Below are 15,889 nucleotides of genomic sequence, written 5' to 3' on the forward strand. Positions count from 1 at the left end.
GCTAGGACCACTTCTCCAGCAGGAAACACGTGCGATTTGCCACCGCTGGAAAACCTGTTTTGTCAGGAGTAGACTCTCTCTCCAAAAGAGTTTAAAGGCAAACAGGGCTGGGTCGCTTTCACTACAAGACGTCAGGCCGGCGGGCGGAAACTTTTAGGCGAAATAATACCACGCCCCAAAGCTCCTACGGACGAGCCACTAGGAGACCCACAAAGTGTGTCTAGTTCATAAAAGTTCCGTGCAGGTTTTACAAGCATAAATACTTGTGTATACATCAGTGTGTGCTTGTATACGTGTATGTGCCGATATACTCGTGTATAGACCTCTACACTAACACACATCCCTCTCATGGCGTTCTTGCGCAGAAAAATAAGACAAGGCATTATTTGATCCACGCCTTTATAGTGCTTCTCTGGGTCTCTTTCTCCAACCCGCCTCCCCTGCCTTCCTTACGGGATTTAGCTACACCCCGAAAGCCCTGAGAAGACGGACAAGCCACGCAACTCCCTTGCGGGCTTTTGAAGAATTTGCCAGCGAGGACCCATTCTCAGAACAAAAGGAGCAAACGCAGCCAGGGTGGGTTATAAGACAGAACTGCGAAAGATACCGCTCGGGCTCCCTGCTCCAACGCCAGATTACAAGCCTTTGACTGAGTGCGGGGTGGGGGGGAGGGAGAGATAAAACCCACTTCCTGCGTTGGTCGCCCCACCTCTGAGCTAAACCATCCTATTCAACTACCTTCCCCTCTCCCCCCGGCTTGCGCTAAATCCCATCTTTACACCGTATCGCTGACACGCCAGGAATACCCCCCCCCCTGAACAGTGCAAACCCTCTGAGCTGCTGTGGAAAGAAAGAAGGGGTCTGTGAGATTCTGGGGTGGGGGGGGGGAGATCTGTGTGATTGGGGTGGGAAGGAAAATGGTGCGTATGTTAGTGGGCGAAGCCTCTGCCCCAGCACTCAGCCTCTTCCACGTTGCGTGGCTCTCCCCCCTCCTCTTTACCTTGTGGTTTTGGTAGGAAGTCACGGCGATGAAGGCCGTCTCCGGAAAGACATGGGTGCAGAAGGCGGTGTTTTTGGAGCCGAATCCGTTATTCTCGTCCGCTTTCACGATATGGAGCCTGGGCTGGTATTTGTGCATGGAGTTCAATATGATCTTGAAAAGAAAAAGAGACACAAGGGGGGTGTCAAGCATCGAGGCCTAGATCCTTCACTCTTTCCTCAGGCCAAGAGCCCCCTGCCAGGGCTTTGGGGGGGGGGCTTCGCTTGGGAAAGGGGCGCCTGAGGAAACCCCAAGTGAGCTGGTTTGATCATTCATAGACTTCACGTCCCCCTAAAAATGTGTGGGGTTGTTTTGCATCTTTATGGGTCTCCCAAGGAGTAGAAATAGTTGAACTTATTTTCTGGGGAACAAGGCAGACCTTCTCCTCCACTGAACGCCAGCCCCTTGACACGGGAAGCAGAAATAAGCAGTGAGACTATTTCCCACCAGGAATATAAAATTCATCTCAACAAGGAATCTACAACCAGCCTGGCCATAAATCTTGTTCCTCGCTAAACATGATCTTGCAATAACAGAACTTTAGAGAACTTGAGGGACACGCGTGTGCCTGGGTGTAACATACATATTTACATTTAATAAAAGCCACTGGGCCAACAGTTCTCCCGGGTGCAATGGAATGACCTTAAATTGCAGCATTTGGCTCGCTGGCTCTGTATCTCAGGGGAACGGTTTGTCTCCTGTTTTATTTTGACTGCCTACGCAGTACAATTATTGCTGGGCTAGTCCCATTTATTGTGGGTGGGGTTGAGTACGAAAGGAAATCCGACCCATCAGACATTACATGATAGAATTCCTGGGGCTCGTAAGTTTAGTCATTATTCAGATGGTGGGAAAGGCCTGAAATGAAGACCCAGGTGGCGTGATAACTACACTGGATTTCCCTTAAGTGCCTTCTTCAAGGATGAAGCTGTCTCAGGGATGACCCTGGAGGGGATTATTTAGCACTGTGCAAGGGGAGCAGCTGCCCTCACAACTGGGGTGGGGGGTGTAATTATTTTTAAGCCAACACCCTGAAGGTAGCACTTGCCTCTCCCCTGAAATGTCTCTGTTTCTTTGACTCGCCTGTTGCCCCCTTTTTAAACTTGTCCACTTTTTAAAAGCTAAAAAAGCTGGCGGAAATGGTTTGAATTGCCAAAATGGCCACCGCTCTTTATAAAAAGAGCATTTTCAAAAATACTTGGAGGATTTTTTCCCCCCGAAAGATCCACGAACTTTTTCCAAGAACAATCTCGGGGGGTCGCCATTTTCCCAACTGTTTCTAGCTATAAAATCAATAGTTGGCCCAGATGTTACCAAATGTCAAAATAAGAAAGCATGGCTCCTCATTTGGATACACAGCAGGGCTGATCTGGGCTGGCCCCCATTCCAGGTTCAGCCTTCACCCTGATTTCTTTCTCCGAGAGCTAATCATGCTTCTCAATGGCTCAGCCCAGCCAAAGAGACCTGAATGATTTTTCTAACCCAGCCACCCATCTCTGCATAGACTTCTCTGGATGCCAGCGTTGGTGCCCACCATAAAACCAGATACTGTCTCTTTCCAAAGCTTGGCATTCAACTGGGATTAATCCTGGAAGAAAAGATTCTCTCTCTCTCTTCTCCCCCCCCCCCTCCTTACCCTCCCTTGGGTTGTAGTCTGTAATGATAATGACTGCTGCAAAACTCGGCGACAGACAGACGCAGTCTGTCCCGCCAGCCCCGGCCCCTGCAAGTCATCTTTGCCTGCCAGGCCCTCTCATCCTGGGGCTTTAGCCAAATTGCTTTGACATCCCGGTAAGTCGTGGACATCAACGGTCAACGATCTAATGATTTTTAATTTCATTACAGCGACTCTAATTGAGGGACCACTGGTGCCGCTTCTCCTCTGAAGTCCCTATTGTTTAGCACGGCCTTAGGTTTGTTTAAAGAGACTTTTTCATATCGCCGCCTGCTCACAGCAGGGAGTAAAATGGCTGCTGGCCTCTTCCTTCCAAGGGCATCTCCTATCAGCCACCCGCCGCCCCCTTCCTTCCCTAAAACTTTCTTTGAAGCCTCGGTCCTTGGGGTGGGAGAGTTTAGAAGGGGAAGTTGCTGGTGGAGTCTAAACCTCCAAACACAGGCACGATTCCCCCTCTCCTGGAGTTTGGGCAGGAATCTCAATTCCTGGAAGGGACGCTTCTCCACCCATGCTGAATGAAGAACCACAAGGAGAGCCTATGCCCTATTTTGAGGAGCTGGGGGAGGGATAGATAAACCACAGGGCGATTAAGAGGCGGAAGGGGGGGGTAGATTAGGTTGGGATCTCACATCCATCCTACAGTTCCTCAGTAAGTGTCCCCCCCCCCACACACACACACTTCATTGTGCTAGCCATCTGCATTAGCAGGCCACATGGAGGATTCATTCCATCAGTGGAGGCCACGTGTCTATGGATTTCATGGCACAAGATTTGTCGTTTTTAAGAGAATCAACGTGTTGAAATGAGACTGGAAAATGCACTCTTGGAAACTGGACACGGGGGATCTTGATTCATCCGCTCTTGTCTAATTATAAATATTTTTGTTCCAAGGAAGACCTTTGAAAAATGATTGTTCCTGGCTTGGCAATTCACACGCGCCTTTTCGTGCCTGACCCTACGCCTATAGGGCTTGCAGCAATGGTTTGTGTATGAAGCGCTAGCAGGGTTTCTTTTTGAGCCTCGTTCCATTTTGAATGGGAGACCACAAAACACACGACGTTGTATTTCCGTGAATAATTATGCCTGATTTTTACCTTTAACCCAATTCACGGCGGCAGCGAGCAGATTTTAAAGCGCTAAGGCGCCACGTGAGGTTAAAACCAGGTAGCTAAATAGTTACTCACTGAAGCTTGGCCTGGCCAGCCTGTTTTTAAGAACACTGTCAAGGTGCAAACCTGCATGAGCAACTCCCAGTCCATACAGCTAAATACCCAAATTTCAAGAACGAACATGAATTCAGATGTATCCACTCGCCCACTGACGTTCCCAACCCTATAACACTGGGAAGGACCTCGACTTCCCTGGGCCGCCACTCCTTGCCCATGTTCAACACCGAACAATATAGGCAACGCGGTGCAGAATGCAGACCGAGGCTAAACTGCTTGCAAATGAAAACAGGGCCCCAGAGCGGTTCTTGTGTTCTATTTCTGGTGAGAGAGAGAATCCTAAAATGAGGACCTCTACAGGTTATCTACTCCAGTCACCTGCTCTGCTGTAGGATGGGGGGGGGGGGGGGGGGGGGGGAGGAGTGTGTATGTGAACATGAATTTTTTGCTTCATACATGGATACAAAAAGTACCATGCTGGTTATGTTCAAGGCTAATTAGTTCCATTGCCTGTCTTCCCCCGTTGCATTATTCCCTTACATTACAGGCTCAGAAGCGTTGCATCTGGCCCATAGAGGATTTCTGACGGTTTTCCTTTTCCTACGAATGACACTCTACTGTCTCTCTAAACAGACCTGCAGTCTGCGCTTTGTCGTGTCCCCCTACAGCTGCCAAGTTACTGGGACAACCTCCGCTCAGATCCAGCAATTTACCGCGTGGCACAGAGAGATGGCTCATGTTCACCCCCCCCCTTACCCCCACCATGTGTCTTACAGGAATGTCTGAAAATGCAACGTACAGAGTAACAGCTCAATTATAGCCAACTGTTGACAACGGTCCTAGGACGTTGTCAACCACCAGCATGCATCAAAAGCCAGTGAGTGAAATTAATACCAACGTTATTCGTATTAAACCTCTATCCCGCTCCCGCTTCTCCCCGTCCCCGCCTTGACTTTTCATTTCATCGGACAAGCAGAGATGCCACAAAAATAGCAAACGAGTGCCCCCCCCCCCAAAAAAATAAACCCAGCCTGAATATTAGCTCCCGCACCCTGCGCTGGACAAGAAGCCAACCCCAGCACGCGCTGCAAGTGTCCGAGCCCGGAGCTGGCAGACTTTTGCTGCAATGATTTTGCACCCGGCTTTGCCCATCTGAAACCAGCGGAGTTCAGGGTGGAAAGCAGGTTTCGGCGGATTGCCCTAGGGGTTGGGCTCCCTTTGGCCCTCCGGAGCGGGGACTCGGTAACGGAGAGAGGAGGGCGCCTCCTCGCGAAGGTACTTACATGTCCGAACGGGTCAAGGTGGTTGTTGGTGAGCTTGAGTTTTTGAAAAGAAACTAACTGCCTCATCCAGTGCGCCCCAGTAGCGGGTGAGTCTGGGTGGACGTAGAGCCTGCCTGGCATGGCCGGCTCTGCCTTCCCTGTCACTGACCTAAACCAAAGGGACACAAAGCCAGCTTAGCCCTCGGGACCCGCGTCAGGCCTACACACCATGTTCACAAGCACGGGGCGCGCAGGAAGGATCGGGCTTCGAACCAGGGGGAAGTGTGTCTGTCTGTCTGTCTAGCTACCGCCTTTGGTCTATTTCAGAGGAATAGGTCGCATCAGATATTGTGGCAGGGGAAGGAGACACGAACACACACTGCTCTGGACATGAATTGGGATTTTTGACACATTTTCCGTTGGATTCTCCCCCCTCCCTTCCCGTTTAACCTCTTCGTCCCCTCTTCCTAAATACCAAACGTGGCAATTCTTAACATTGACCTTCATGGCGATTTTCTCTCTTAAACGCAATTAAGTTGTTGGCCCCACGATAACCAATAGGGGCCAACAGGACTAAAGTTATTCGCTAGTTAAAATGTTGTGTGTCCCCCCCTTAAAGAGTTTGGCAAACTGGAGTTATCTCGGGATAGTCTGCAAACCCCCCCCCCCAACTTTTCTTCCTTTGTAGCTTATTAATAGCACCCGCTGACAGCTAAAAGGTATTTTTCAACCCATTTGAACTCGATTTTGCTAACTGTGCAAGCCAGACCCAAAGATTTCCTCCTATCTCTGCACCTCTCCCGTCCCCCCATGCGTGCATACCATTTATTATCTGCAAATTTGTATCTGTGATCATCCGCTGGCACAATATCCATGAGCAGTATGTACTTAGTTTTTGGATTGAGTCCAGTGACCTTCACTTTGTAGCTGGGGAACATACGCCTAAAAAAATAAACAAATAAACATAAATATAGAGACGAGAACATGACAAGAAGAGCGCAAACTCAGGCAATTGTGAGGGAATTATAGGCTAGGGTAATTCAACCAGATTAAACGAGAAACCATTCCACATCCTCCAAACACACACACACAAAACATAACTTTCCCTTTATGGTCCAACCGGGACTTTTTTCTTTCTGTGGGTATTGCTCCGCCGTTATAGTTCCTATCTCAGGCAAAATAGTTAATTAATTAAAGTTACTAGGTTTTTTAAAAAAAACTCTTCTTTTTGTCTGTGATCAATCCAGTAGTTCAGTTCTTCATTCTTTTACAATACAAGAGTATATAATCTCTTTCAGGGATAGTTATATTTCTATCCCTACAAAGAATAAATTACACTTATGTAAGTATGAGCCATTATTTGGTGGATTTTTTTTTTTGCTAAAATATTGGCCTTTTAATAAAACACATGCTCGCACATATCATATTTGTGTGCACATGTATGAAATGTTATATACACACTTACATAGGATATGTGTACACATATATACATAAACACACTTGACAAATATTTTGAAACATGCAAACACCCTTGAAAATGTGATTTTTAGAAGAAAATTCCTTTACTACAAGCAACTGACTACAAGCAATATTATTTTGGTTTGAGCTTTCCCAGGGTTCAGAAATAAGCATATGAAACTGTATTCTTTAAATTAAAGAAAACCTTAAATTTACTTATTTCTGAAATTATATTTACTTTCACATCTTTGCAATATGAAATCAAGCCTATTTATTAGTACAGATTGAGTGATTTGAAAACAGGAAAAAGAAAGCTATACAGATCAAAGTTACTAATCAAAAATAGCACAAACTGATATTTAATATTTTGCAGGAAAAGGGAAAAAAAGACCTGAACAATGAAAGAGAGCTATATCCCTAAATATATAACTACAAACTATGACAGAAACATACAATTTATACAATAATAAAAATAAAGTGTTACATAAATAGCTAAAACGATTTGGTTTATGCTGGGGTGTTATATGCAATTACTTCTATAGAAGCTCTATGTTGTAAATGTTTTTCATTGCTACCCATATGAGACTTTTCTCCACGCCTGTACTGGGATTTTATGTAAGGTGTTTTATTTTTCTCTTCACTGCTCTGTTTACTCTGATCCTTTGCAAGGCAACTTATTCCTGGCATTTTGAAACAAGTCAGTGTGCTGGTCATTTCACAGCATTGGAGTCTATAGTCTATTTGCTCCTTTCCCTTTTCTCAGTAGGACAATTAATTTAGTCAACTCTATTCTATGCAAACCGTACTCCCTAATGCTTCTAGAGAGCTCCAGCCCTTTGTTTATATCCTGTCCCTTTCGTTGTGGAATATTCTCCTTTTAAAACGATACCATTTTTTCAACAATAGATATGTTCAAAGGGAAGCCGAGCCGTTAGACGGATCTATTTGTTATCCACTGCAAAACTTGGTACAGCTAGATCTTGGTTTCTCTAAAGCACAGTTCGGGAGACCACACCGAGCACTATATAGCCGAACACAATGCAGGTTTGATTCTAGATTGTTTGCAGTGTAACTATAATTTTGAACGATTACTATTTTTCTGTCTGGTGACTTTTTTCCTGTATCGAACGAACCCCTATCGATGATGGCATGAACGTTGTTCAATTGAATATAAAAAGGACAATAATACATTTCGCTGCCCCGGAGTTAATTGATGGGAATTTGCAAGGTGCTAGGCAATACCGATTCTCAATCGATCACCAGTTCCTCTTCTCCTTAACTTTTATTTCAGTGTTCCTGCAGCAAAAGGGGCTTTTCGGTGCCTCCAACGCGTTAATATCAAGGGAAATGGTAAATTGCACCAAACGCGCTTTAAAAAACCGCCCACCAACCTCTTTTAAGTGATTAGATTTACCAGGGCAAACATGGAAGTGATCTCTCTCTCTCTCTGTCTCTCTGTCCACTTAGATTTGCAAACTTATGTTATTCTAGATAGAGACATAAATAGTAGCTCAAGATCATCTGTACTTTTTAAGAGAATGACTGGGAGATGTCTCTGCATGTGGGTATTTGCCTGGAGCTGAACACAAAATAAATGTCTAGAAGCAGAGAAATCAAATATTTAACTACTCCTTTTATTAAAAAAAACAACAACCCGGTGGACGATTTAATATCACATGAAACTATGCACGATTTTGGCCAATTGATTGGAACCAGCGTGAGTTTGGAAATACTCCAGTGAACTGGATTAAGGAGAACCCTGTCCTGGTTAAATAAGAAGCCAGAAGAAACAAATCTTTTTAGTATACACTGTATTGGAGGCCTCCCTCTGAAAATATTCCAACCAGCCTTTCTCGCTGATCTACTCAGAATCCTTCAAATACCCATCGAAAAATGTCTTCAGCATTTCTGTGGCTTCAATTAGGCAAGAATCTTATTTTATTTCCCCCTGTTTATTTTCATTCTATTTTGTGAAAAGGCCTTGGTAACTCGTAATTATTGAGATTTTAGAGTGATTTAAAATGAACTTTTGACTCTCTCATGACACGTGTCATACATAAGGCACACACACAAATAGACAAATATATGGGTGTGTGTATTGTGTGTCATCGGAGAGATGTTCATACAAAGTTTCTTTTCAATCTCTGTATACACACACGAATGTATCTATTTGTACATAAACATCTGTGCGTACATAATATACATCTGTGTATACAATATCTATCTATATCTATATTCATTTTTAAAAATAGAAGCATGCGCTCTTTTATTATCCTTACCTTCCAGCCTTTGTTATAATCATTTCTGTCCCCACTTCGTGAAATTTTAGCCACAATTCTCGTTCGTGTAAAAACACTTTGATCCCCTCCATGCCCTGCAAAGAAATAAGTTAATGAGTGAACACAGGAGAGGACGAGCTGCGAACTTTCCAAGAGCTGGGGGAAAACAGGAGACCCAGAAGAGGGATTGAACTTTGGCATGTCAGCACCGAGCGCTTCTGCTTTCTATACAGTCCTAACTGACGGGACATTAAAAGACTGTAACTCCCAGACCAGCGCGAAGGAATGATTCATTGAAGGGAAATCTCCAGGAAAAAAAAAATTCAAAGAAGCTGTTGCAAAGCCTTGCAGCGAGGAGACGGATTTCTGCCCAGCACCCGCTTTCGTAGGAGAAGTTTGTAGCCTTTCGATATGTGGCTAGAGATAGGCACGGGGCCAACTGCATCAAAACAGAACGTGCTGTTCGGGCAAGACAATGTGCGAGTTTACTAGAAGGAACATGATCCTGGGCAGAGGCGATTCGAAGAAAGAAAGAGAATAAAATACCGTGTGCAAAGCCAGAGAGGAGCCCCGCGCCCTTCAGTTCCTCTGCTGGTGGAAATGGGCCCTAGCTCCACCACAGACCATGCTTGGCACCAGCCGACCATGTAGCGCGATATATTTATATAGGTTGCAATGGCAGTGCGAGAACAATACACTATTGACAATAGAGCACCCGAGCCTGCGGTTCTTCACCCCCACCCCCCAAAAAACAAAACAAAACAAAAAACACTGCACCAGGAAAGAAGGATCGGGCCTCAAAATCGGTTTCCCCCTGTCACAGAATTAACGTGTGTGTATGTATATATATCTATATCTATCTATCTATATATAGTACGTCGAAAGAAATAATAATCGTATGGCATTTCATGAATATATTTTTTAAATCTACTTCTTCCTATATGATTTTTGCGCGCCCTCATCACAATTAAGATCTGAATAAGGATAGACTTCGGCTAGAATCTCTCTCCCCTCTCTAATAGTCATCTCACACTAATCATTTTCCATTTGTAGATATACCTGAGATGAAATCACATAGCTACATTCAAAACTTATTCAAGACTTTCCTTGGCTAGGCTACGCCCTGAGCCGTGTTGTGCTCTGTTTTCATTTAAAGGAAGGGGAATATTCGCTTAATCTCAGCCTTAACAAAAACTGCCCTGCATCGAATGGGCTGGGTTTAGACGAACAATGGTTTGTTCTAGTCCACGCGAGCCGAATCCTTGAGGTAGGCTCTAGTTTAAAAGAGCAAAACAATCCGTTCACTGGGCCGCCGGCGTCCTGGCCTACTCTCCTGTGAAATGGTTCGGTTCAAAGGCAGAGCGACACAATAATATCCGTCCACCGACGGGTACATGCTGGAGAGTCTCAAAAGAAATGATGAGCGCCCCTTCCCAGCAACACGGGGAGGGCACATTACTTCCCCAGTGCCCCCCAAACCCTTCAGCTTAAGGAAGAGAGGGTCAAGGAAAGGAGAGGGAGGCGCTGAAATATGCTGTGTATATGTGTGTGCATTGTGTATGTGATCGTGTGTGTGAGCATCGTGGATATGTGTACCTTTGTGTCTGTGTCCGTGAATGTTTGTATATTTGTGCGTGTGTGTGTGTGTAGATGGGAGTTTGCTTGTAATTACCATAACTAATTGTTCTTACAGCAGTTAGAGCTGGTCTAGTCTGACACTAGTGTTCAGTCTCATTACTTGACCCTGTGTGCCTAGAATGACCCATCTCTACAGCACAGAAACCCAGACAAATCTCCGCAACAATTCAACAAAAACCCAAACAGGGAAAAGACACTGCAAGCAGCGAATGCTTCTCGTCAGGTCTCTCCTCCTCCGCTTACCTGCTGGGTGAAAGCTGCCTGGGGAGAGGAAGGCGACTTGCTGCTGGCCCCTAGCTGACTATCTTGTTTGGTTTCAGATATAAGCTCTTTAGACTCGGAATCAGCTGGCGTGTTGGGGAGCCCAAAGCCTTCTTCAGCATCCGCCATGTTACAAGCTTCCTTCGCTGAGTCTCCCACTGCAGGCGTACACAGCAGAGAGGGAAGATAAGAGAGACATAAGTCAAAGCTGGCATTTAAGAAAATGTATCGAGAGAGCTATAGATATAGACCACCTTCTCCCCCAGCACGCCCTCTGGCAGCAACTCCTCTTCATCTGCCCGGAGAGAAAATATTGGACCCTTTAACCGGTGGGGGCAAAGAGAAGACTCGACTTTATTATTCCAGTCCGCAGGGAAGATTAATTTTTTTATCAAACATCACACACACACACACACACACACACACACACACACACGAGGAAAAGATTAACAATATAGGTTAGCTGCCCTTCTAGTAAGCTGTTGGCTAAATATATCTGGAAAGGCCAATCGAGATAAGAAAGCGGGTATTTTGTTTTTTTGGGAAGGCTAGCGTGGAATTAATAGCCTATCACAGATTTCACCTTTTTAAAGAAAATGTACAAGCCTGACTGGTGAGCAACTGACCACCCTTGATTTTTATTCTGATAATAGTGCCCATTCATGGAGCCATCTACAGCTGATATTGCTTAACATGATTCCTTGGGAGAACTGAATTCCTCCAAAGGGCGCTTTACCCTCATGGAGACGGGAAGCAAATGATAAAACCTCATTTGCAAAGAAAAATGAAGTCCCCTTGCAAATGCAAACCGTGAAGCAATCAACATTCTCCCACGAAAGTGCCTTCTCCATTCAGGTGCAAGCAACGTGTGAAGTTGCCTTTAATAGATAAATATCAAGTAGTGTCACTGTAGTAGAAGTGACGAATAAATACATAAAATCAAGCCATTGTATAATTTCATGTATTAAATGTATCTGTCAGTTACACTTGCAGCTAAATTGATCTAACCTACAATATTACAGCAGAAATGCAAAATCGGAGAAACTAAACTGAGAGAAAAACTTCAATCAAATACTAACAGTAAAAAGTGAATTTCAAAGATGCTGCCTAAAGGACAATTTAAAAACAATGAGGGATAAAAGCGATTAAATTGCCTGTTTTCATTCTCTCTCTCTCTCTCTTTTAAGGTTTCAGAGCTTTGGTGCCATTTTAAATCTTTTTACACATTTAAAACAATGTCCCAGAGTCGTTTTTAAAAGCCAGGTCAGGTGGAGAAAGTGACCTGTTTTAAGCGCAATAAATGGCTTCTCCAGGAGCTCTCTCCTTCCCTCCCCGAATTTAAAGTGCCCTCTTTAAATATGAATCCCCACTTATAGTCTCCTGTAAGTATCGAGACGTGACGTGGTGGGTTTGCACTGGTGCTGGTGGGCGAAAAAGACGAATTAAAACAAAACGTGAAGGGGGACACATGCCACTTCCCTCTCCAAAGATCATTTTATAAAAGGATCTCGCTTTCCCTCCCCCCCCCATTCAAATGCTCCTTTCCCATAACGCACAAGGCAGCTGGTTTGTAATAAGTGGCTGAAGGGCGAAGTGGGAGGGGGGGAGGTCTCGGTGCAGCGAAGGTGTGTGAGAATTGCGTGTGTCGGGCAGAAGGGGACGATACACGGCTGCTGGATGTGATGTCTCACGGCTCCACTCGAGCCATGAACGCTAATGGCAACTGTGTTGTTCCAGCCCCGCCAGAGCCAGGGACCGGCTCAGGCTCCCGTCGCTGGGCTGCTGTTTTCACTCCGCTTCTCAGCGAGCTCTAGACAGCCTCCCTGAGCCATTTTTAATCGGCTTCTCTCGCCCGCCTGTCTCTGTTCTTCACCCGCGACCGGCCAAGTTGGAAATAAGGCCCGTTCGTTAAAACAAAGAGCCCAGCGCCGGGGCGGCAGCGGCAGCCGAGCCGGCTCGCTCCACACGTCGGCAGTTTTAAACATAATGAAGCAGAAGGGGGAGGGGGGGCTGGAAAAATAACCACCGCGACTCAGCCCAATTTGAGATCAGCCCCCCCCCTTACGAGCGCCAGAGAGGAAATGGGGCTTGACAGAACCAGGCCTCGATCGCTCTATGAAAAATGCATCTTACGCTGCTAGCGAGCACCAAAGTGGGTTAGCAACAAAAACCCCCTTTCCTTTTGTTCCATCGTTTATTTGTGTTTCTCTCTCCCCCCCCCCCCCCCCCATCTCCCAGGAGGTTACCTGGGAGGAAACCCCTTTGCTGGTTTCCTCCCACAGGCCTTGGCATTCCTTGGGAAAGACAATGTCTGTGTAACAATGACCCCCCTGCCAGCACTTTCCTCTCGCTGTCTCCCCCACACACACACACACACAGACAGTGACGGACAGACAGGGCAATGGAAGATCCGTTACCTTACGTGTTGAATTCAATGCAATCAACGCATTTCCATTACTTCCCCCCCCTTGCCATGGCAATGAGTGGCATCAGGCTTCTGCTTTGCATGTCCTTGAATGTATTTATGGTCAGACCCGCATTTTATTTTTGTAAAGCACAGCCTGGTGGGGGGGAAAAGCTCTCCAATGCAACACTGTCTCTGGCCCTCTTTCTCGCCAAACACTTCCAGGTTGTCAGACGCACCAGAAAGGATCCTGAGACCGAGATAAAGCCTTCCTTCTCGGCCTGATCGGGCGGGTCCGGATTCTCCCCCACCCAGCCCCCTCCTAAGGACTGGGGGGGCGGGGGAAGGGAGAGAGAGGGGAAGACGACAACCCAAAGTTGAGAGAGGGCGGTCGCTGTGTAGCAGGAGTAGCCTCCCCCGGCAGGTTTGTGATCCTGGCTAGTCCCCTCTCTCTGGAGAGCAGAGCGCGCTGCACATAGGAAATCGCTGCCGAGCGGAGTGCGGTGACGTGGGGTCGGGCTCGGCTTTGCTCGCAAAGTGCTGAGCTCTTCTGTCCAACCAGCTCTGATCCTGCTCCGAGTCTCTCTCTCGCCACCCCCCCCTCCCCAGCCTATTCTTCTGGCAGGCAAACAAGAACAAGGCACAAAGACAACCATCAAACTCACCAGTAACCCCCCCTCCCCTCCCTGCCTCCTTCCCCACTCCCTCCCTCCCTCCTCCATCCATCTTCCCCAACCGGAGAGAAATTTCAAAGCTTGTGAATCCCCCAAAGAAACCGTTGGCTTCCCTAACACAAACCATACATCGACCCCTCTCCCATCCCCCCCCCCCAGCACGCAGTCCCCCAAACACCCCTGAATATATAGGTTCATATTTTAAACCAACTCACGAAAAATATTTTCTAGTTCTCTTGGGGGCCTTTGACATATGAAAAAGGGACTCGTTGACCCAAGCCAGGCGGGATAAAAGGGATACCCAGGGCAAAGAAGGAACCAAGGCACCTCGTTACTCAACCGCCTTAAATCCAAATGGGTTTAACACAAAACGAAGGGGGTGCCTAGCATTTTGTATGGTATCTGCAGAAAGATCAAAGCGCTTTTACAAAATAGATCCTCCCTCCCTCCTCTCTTGACCCCCCACCCTACCCCACCTTTGCAAAGCGAGCAGGAATTCTCCAGCCCTTCCACTGCGAGATGCAAAGATATACAAAAGCGCAGAGGCTCTGCTGTATTAAAATAATCAAGCCGTCAGTCGAGAAGCGGGGATGTGTTTTTATCTGCATCTTCCTTCTCTCTCGCTCTCTCTTTTTAATGTATTATTTTGAGGGTAAAGTTGAATAGGTCAACGCAGGGTAAACAGCCGCCCTGTCGCATTCTACAGCCTGAAGAGAACCAGATTGGTGGGTTGTATTTTTGATAAGAGTTGGAATAAATGGCATGGTTTAGATCTTTTTCTTTCTTTCTTTCTTTCCAAGTAGGGTTTGACAGAAGCTGAAAAATCGACCCAGACTTCCACCAACAAGCCCCTGGAGTGCTAATTCTGGATCCCTATGAAAGTTTGAGGTGAAGTGGGGATAAGACAACGTTGTGCAAAATGTGTGCGTGTGTGCGTGCGCGCAGTTTGGCATCTGCTTAAACCTCTTCACGTGTCCTCCAGTTTAATTGCAACTTGAAAAGAATTAGCAAAGTAGTAGTAAATTCTTTTAAAAATGTGCATAGCTGAACCTACCGTTACAACCAACAAATCAGAGACCGGTATTATAACATATTATTTTCTTATTATTTTTAAAAGGGAAACTATATGCAGAGCAATGCACAAAAAAAAGTATTTCCCATAAATATTGTAAATGTCAGAATAAATCAAGCTGCTTCTTTGGCCTTAGCATGAACATGCCTGCTGTTTATCTTGTAAAATTCATTAGCTCAAATCTCTGTTGCTGTTAAGTAAAGAGAATGACATTTCTGCCTTTCTGCAGCCCCCAAGTGCTTTCTGGATGAAAGTTTCCAGGTAAGCAACTTGGAGGCACCATGTCAGGTCTCTTGTATATTTTGTAACCATTAACTTGTTTATAAAATCCCAGAATTGCACATGATCTCAAAATAGTGAAGATCAGAAATGGAATTCTGCTAGTAAAAATTGAGATTTTAAAAAATAAAGTTAGAAAGTTGCATCCATAGGATGGTTGTTTTCCAGTAGCATGAATGGAAAGAAATGCAAAGGGAGATGATCTAGTCTAAGGTGCAATCCACAACGTGGGACAGAACGATCAAACACCGGGCAATGCTTCTGCCTTTAGGCTCTAATATTGCAATGGAAACACTCACCTCTCCAAATCCAAACTAGCTTTTTCAAGGACCTTGAAGAAAAGTTGCAAACGACGCTGATAAATCGCGTTTATTTCCTTCTGCAGGTTGGAAAAAACAATAATCTAGGAAAAGGACCTCAAGCCCAGGCGCTATAGGGCTGTATAGAGAAGGAGCCTTCCAGCTAGAAGCCGATTTGTGGTCTCAGACAAATTAAATATTACTGTTTATTACCAGCCATACTCCAATAAAATAAAGAGAGTTCAAGGCGATAGCTGCTATCTCACCAGCCCTTGCACCTATAGGACTCAGAGACGTCATCATACACGCAACTGGCCCATTCTATCATGGTTGACTGCAGCAGTAATGGAAGGTTAATTTGTATTCTTCTTTTCCTTTAAAGC

The 15,889-nt window shown here is 45.7% G+C and overlaps 1 protein-coding gene across 3 annotated transcripts in view; it reads right to left on the reverse strand.

Moving 5' to 3' along the window:
• TBX5 (T-box transcription factor 5) overlaps positions 1-15,589 on the reverse strand; it is a 48,994-nt gene extending 33,405 nt beyond the window's left edge. The window contains exons 1-6 of one of the 3 annotated variants that reach the window (XM_029913848.1): positions 15,507-15,589; positions 10,761-10,936; positions 8,880-8,974; positions 5,965-6,084; positions 5,164-5,311; positions 1,001-1,153 (exon numbers count right to left, since the gene is read on the reverse strand). In XM_029913848.1, the coding sequence (XP_029769708.1) occupies positions 1,001-1,153; positions 5,164-5,311; positions 5,965-6,084; positions 8,880-8,974; positions 10,761-10,907 (663 nt within the window). In that variant the 5' untranslated portion in view covers positions 10,908-10,936; positions 15,507-15,589. Of the gene's footprint in view, positions 1-1,000; positions 1,154-5,163; positions 5,312-5,964; positions 6,085-8,879; positions 8,975-10,760; positions 10,937-13,195; positions 13,543-15,506 lie in introns of those variants that run through there. The other 2 variants (XM_024213673.3, XM_024213674.3) reach the window with 2 other exon arrangements.
• Positions 15,590-15,889: the final 300 nt, after the last annotated feature.

The sequence above is a fragment of the Terrapene carolina genome, unplaced genomic scaffold (assembly GCF_002925995.2).
Source record: "Terrapene carolina triunguis isolate 2854851 unplaced genomic scaffold, T_m_triunguis-2.0 Scaffold951, whole genome shotgun sequence".
In the NCBI taxonomy this organism is placed as follows: Eukaryota; Metazoa; Chordata; order Testudines; family Emydidae; genus Terrapene; species Terrapene triunguis.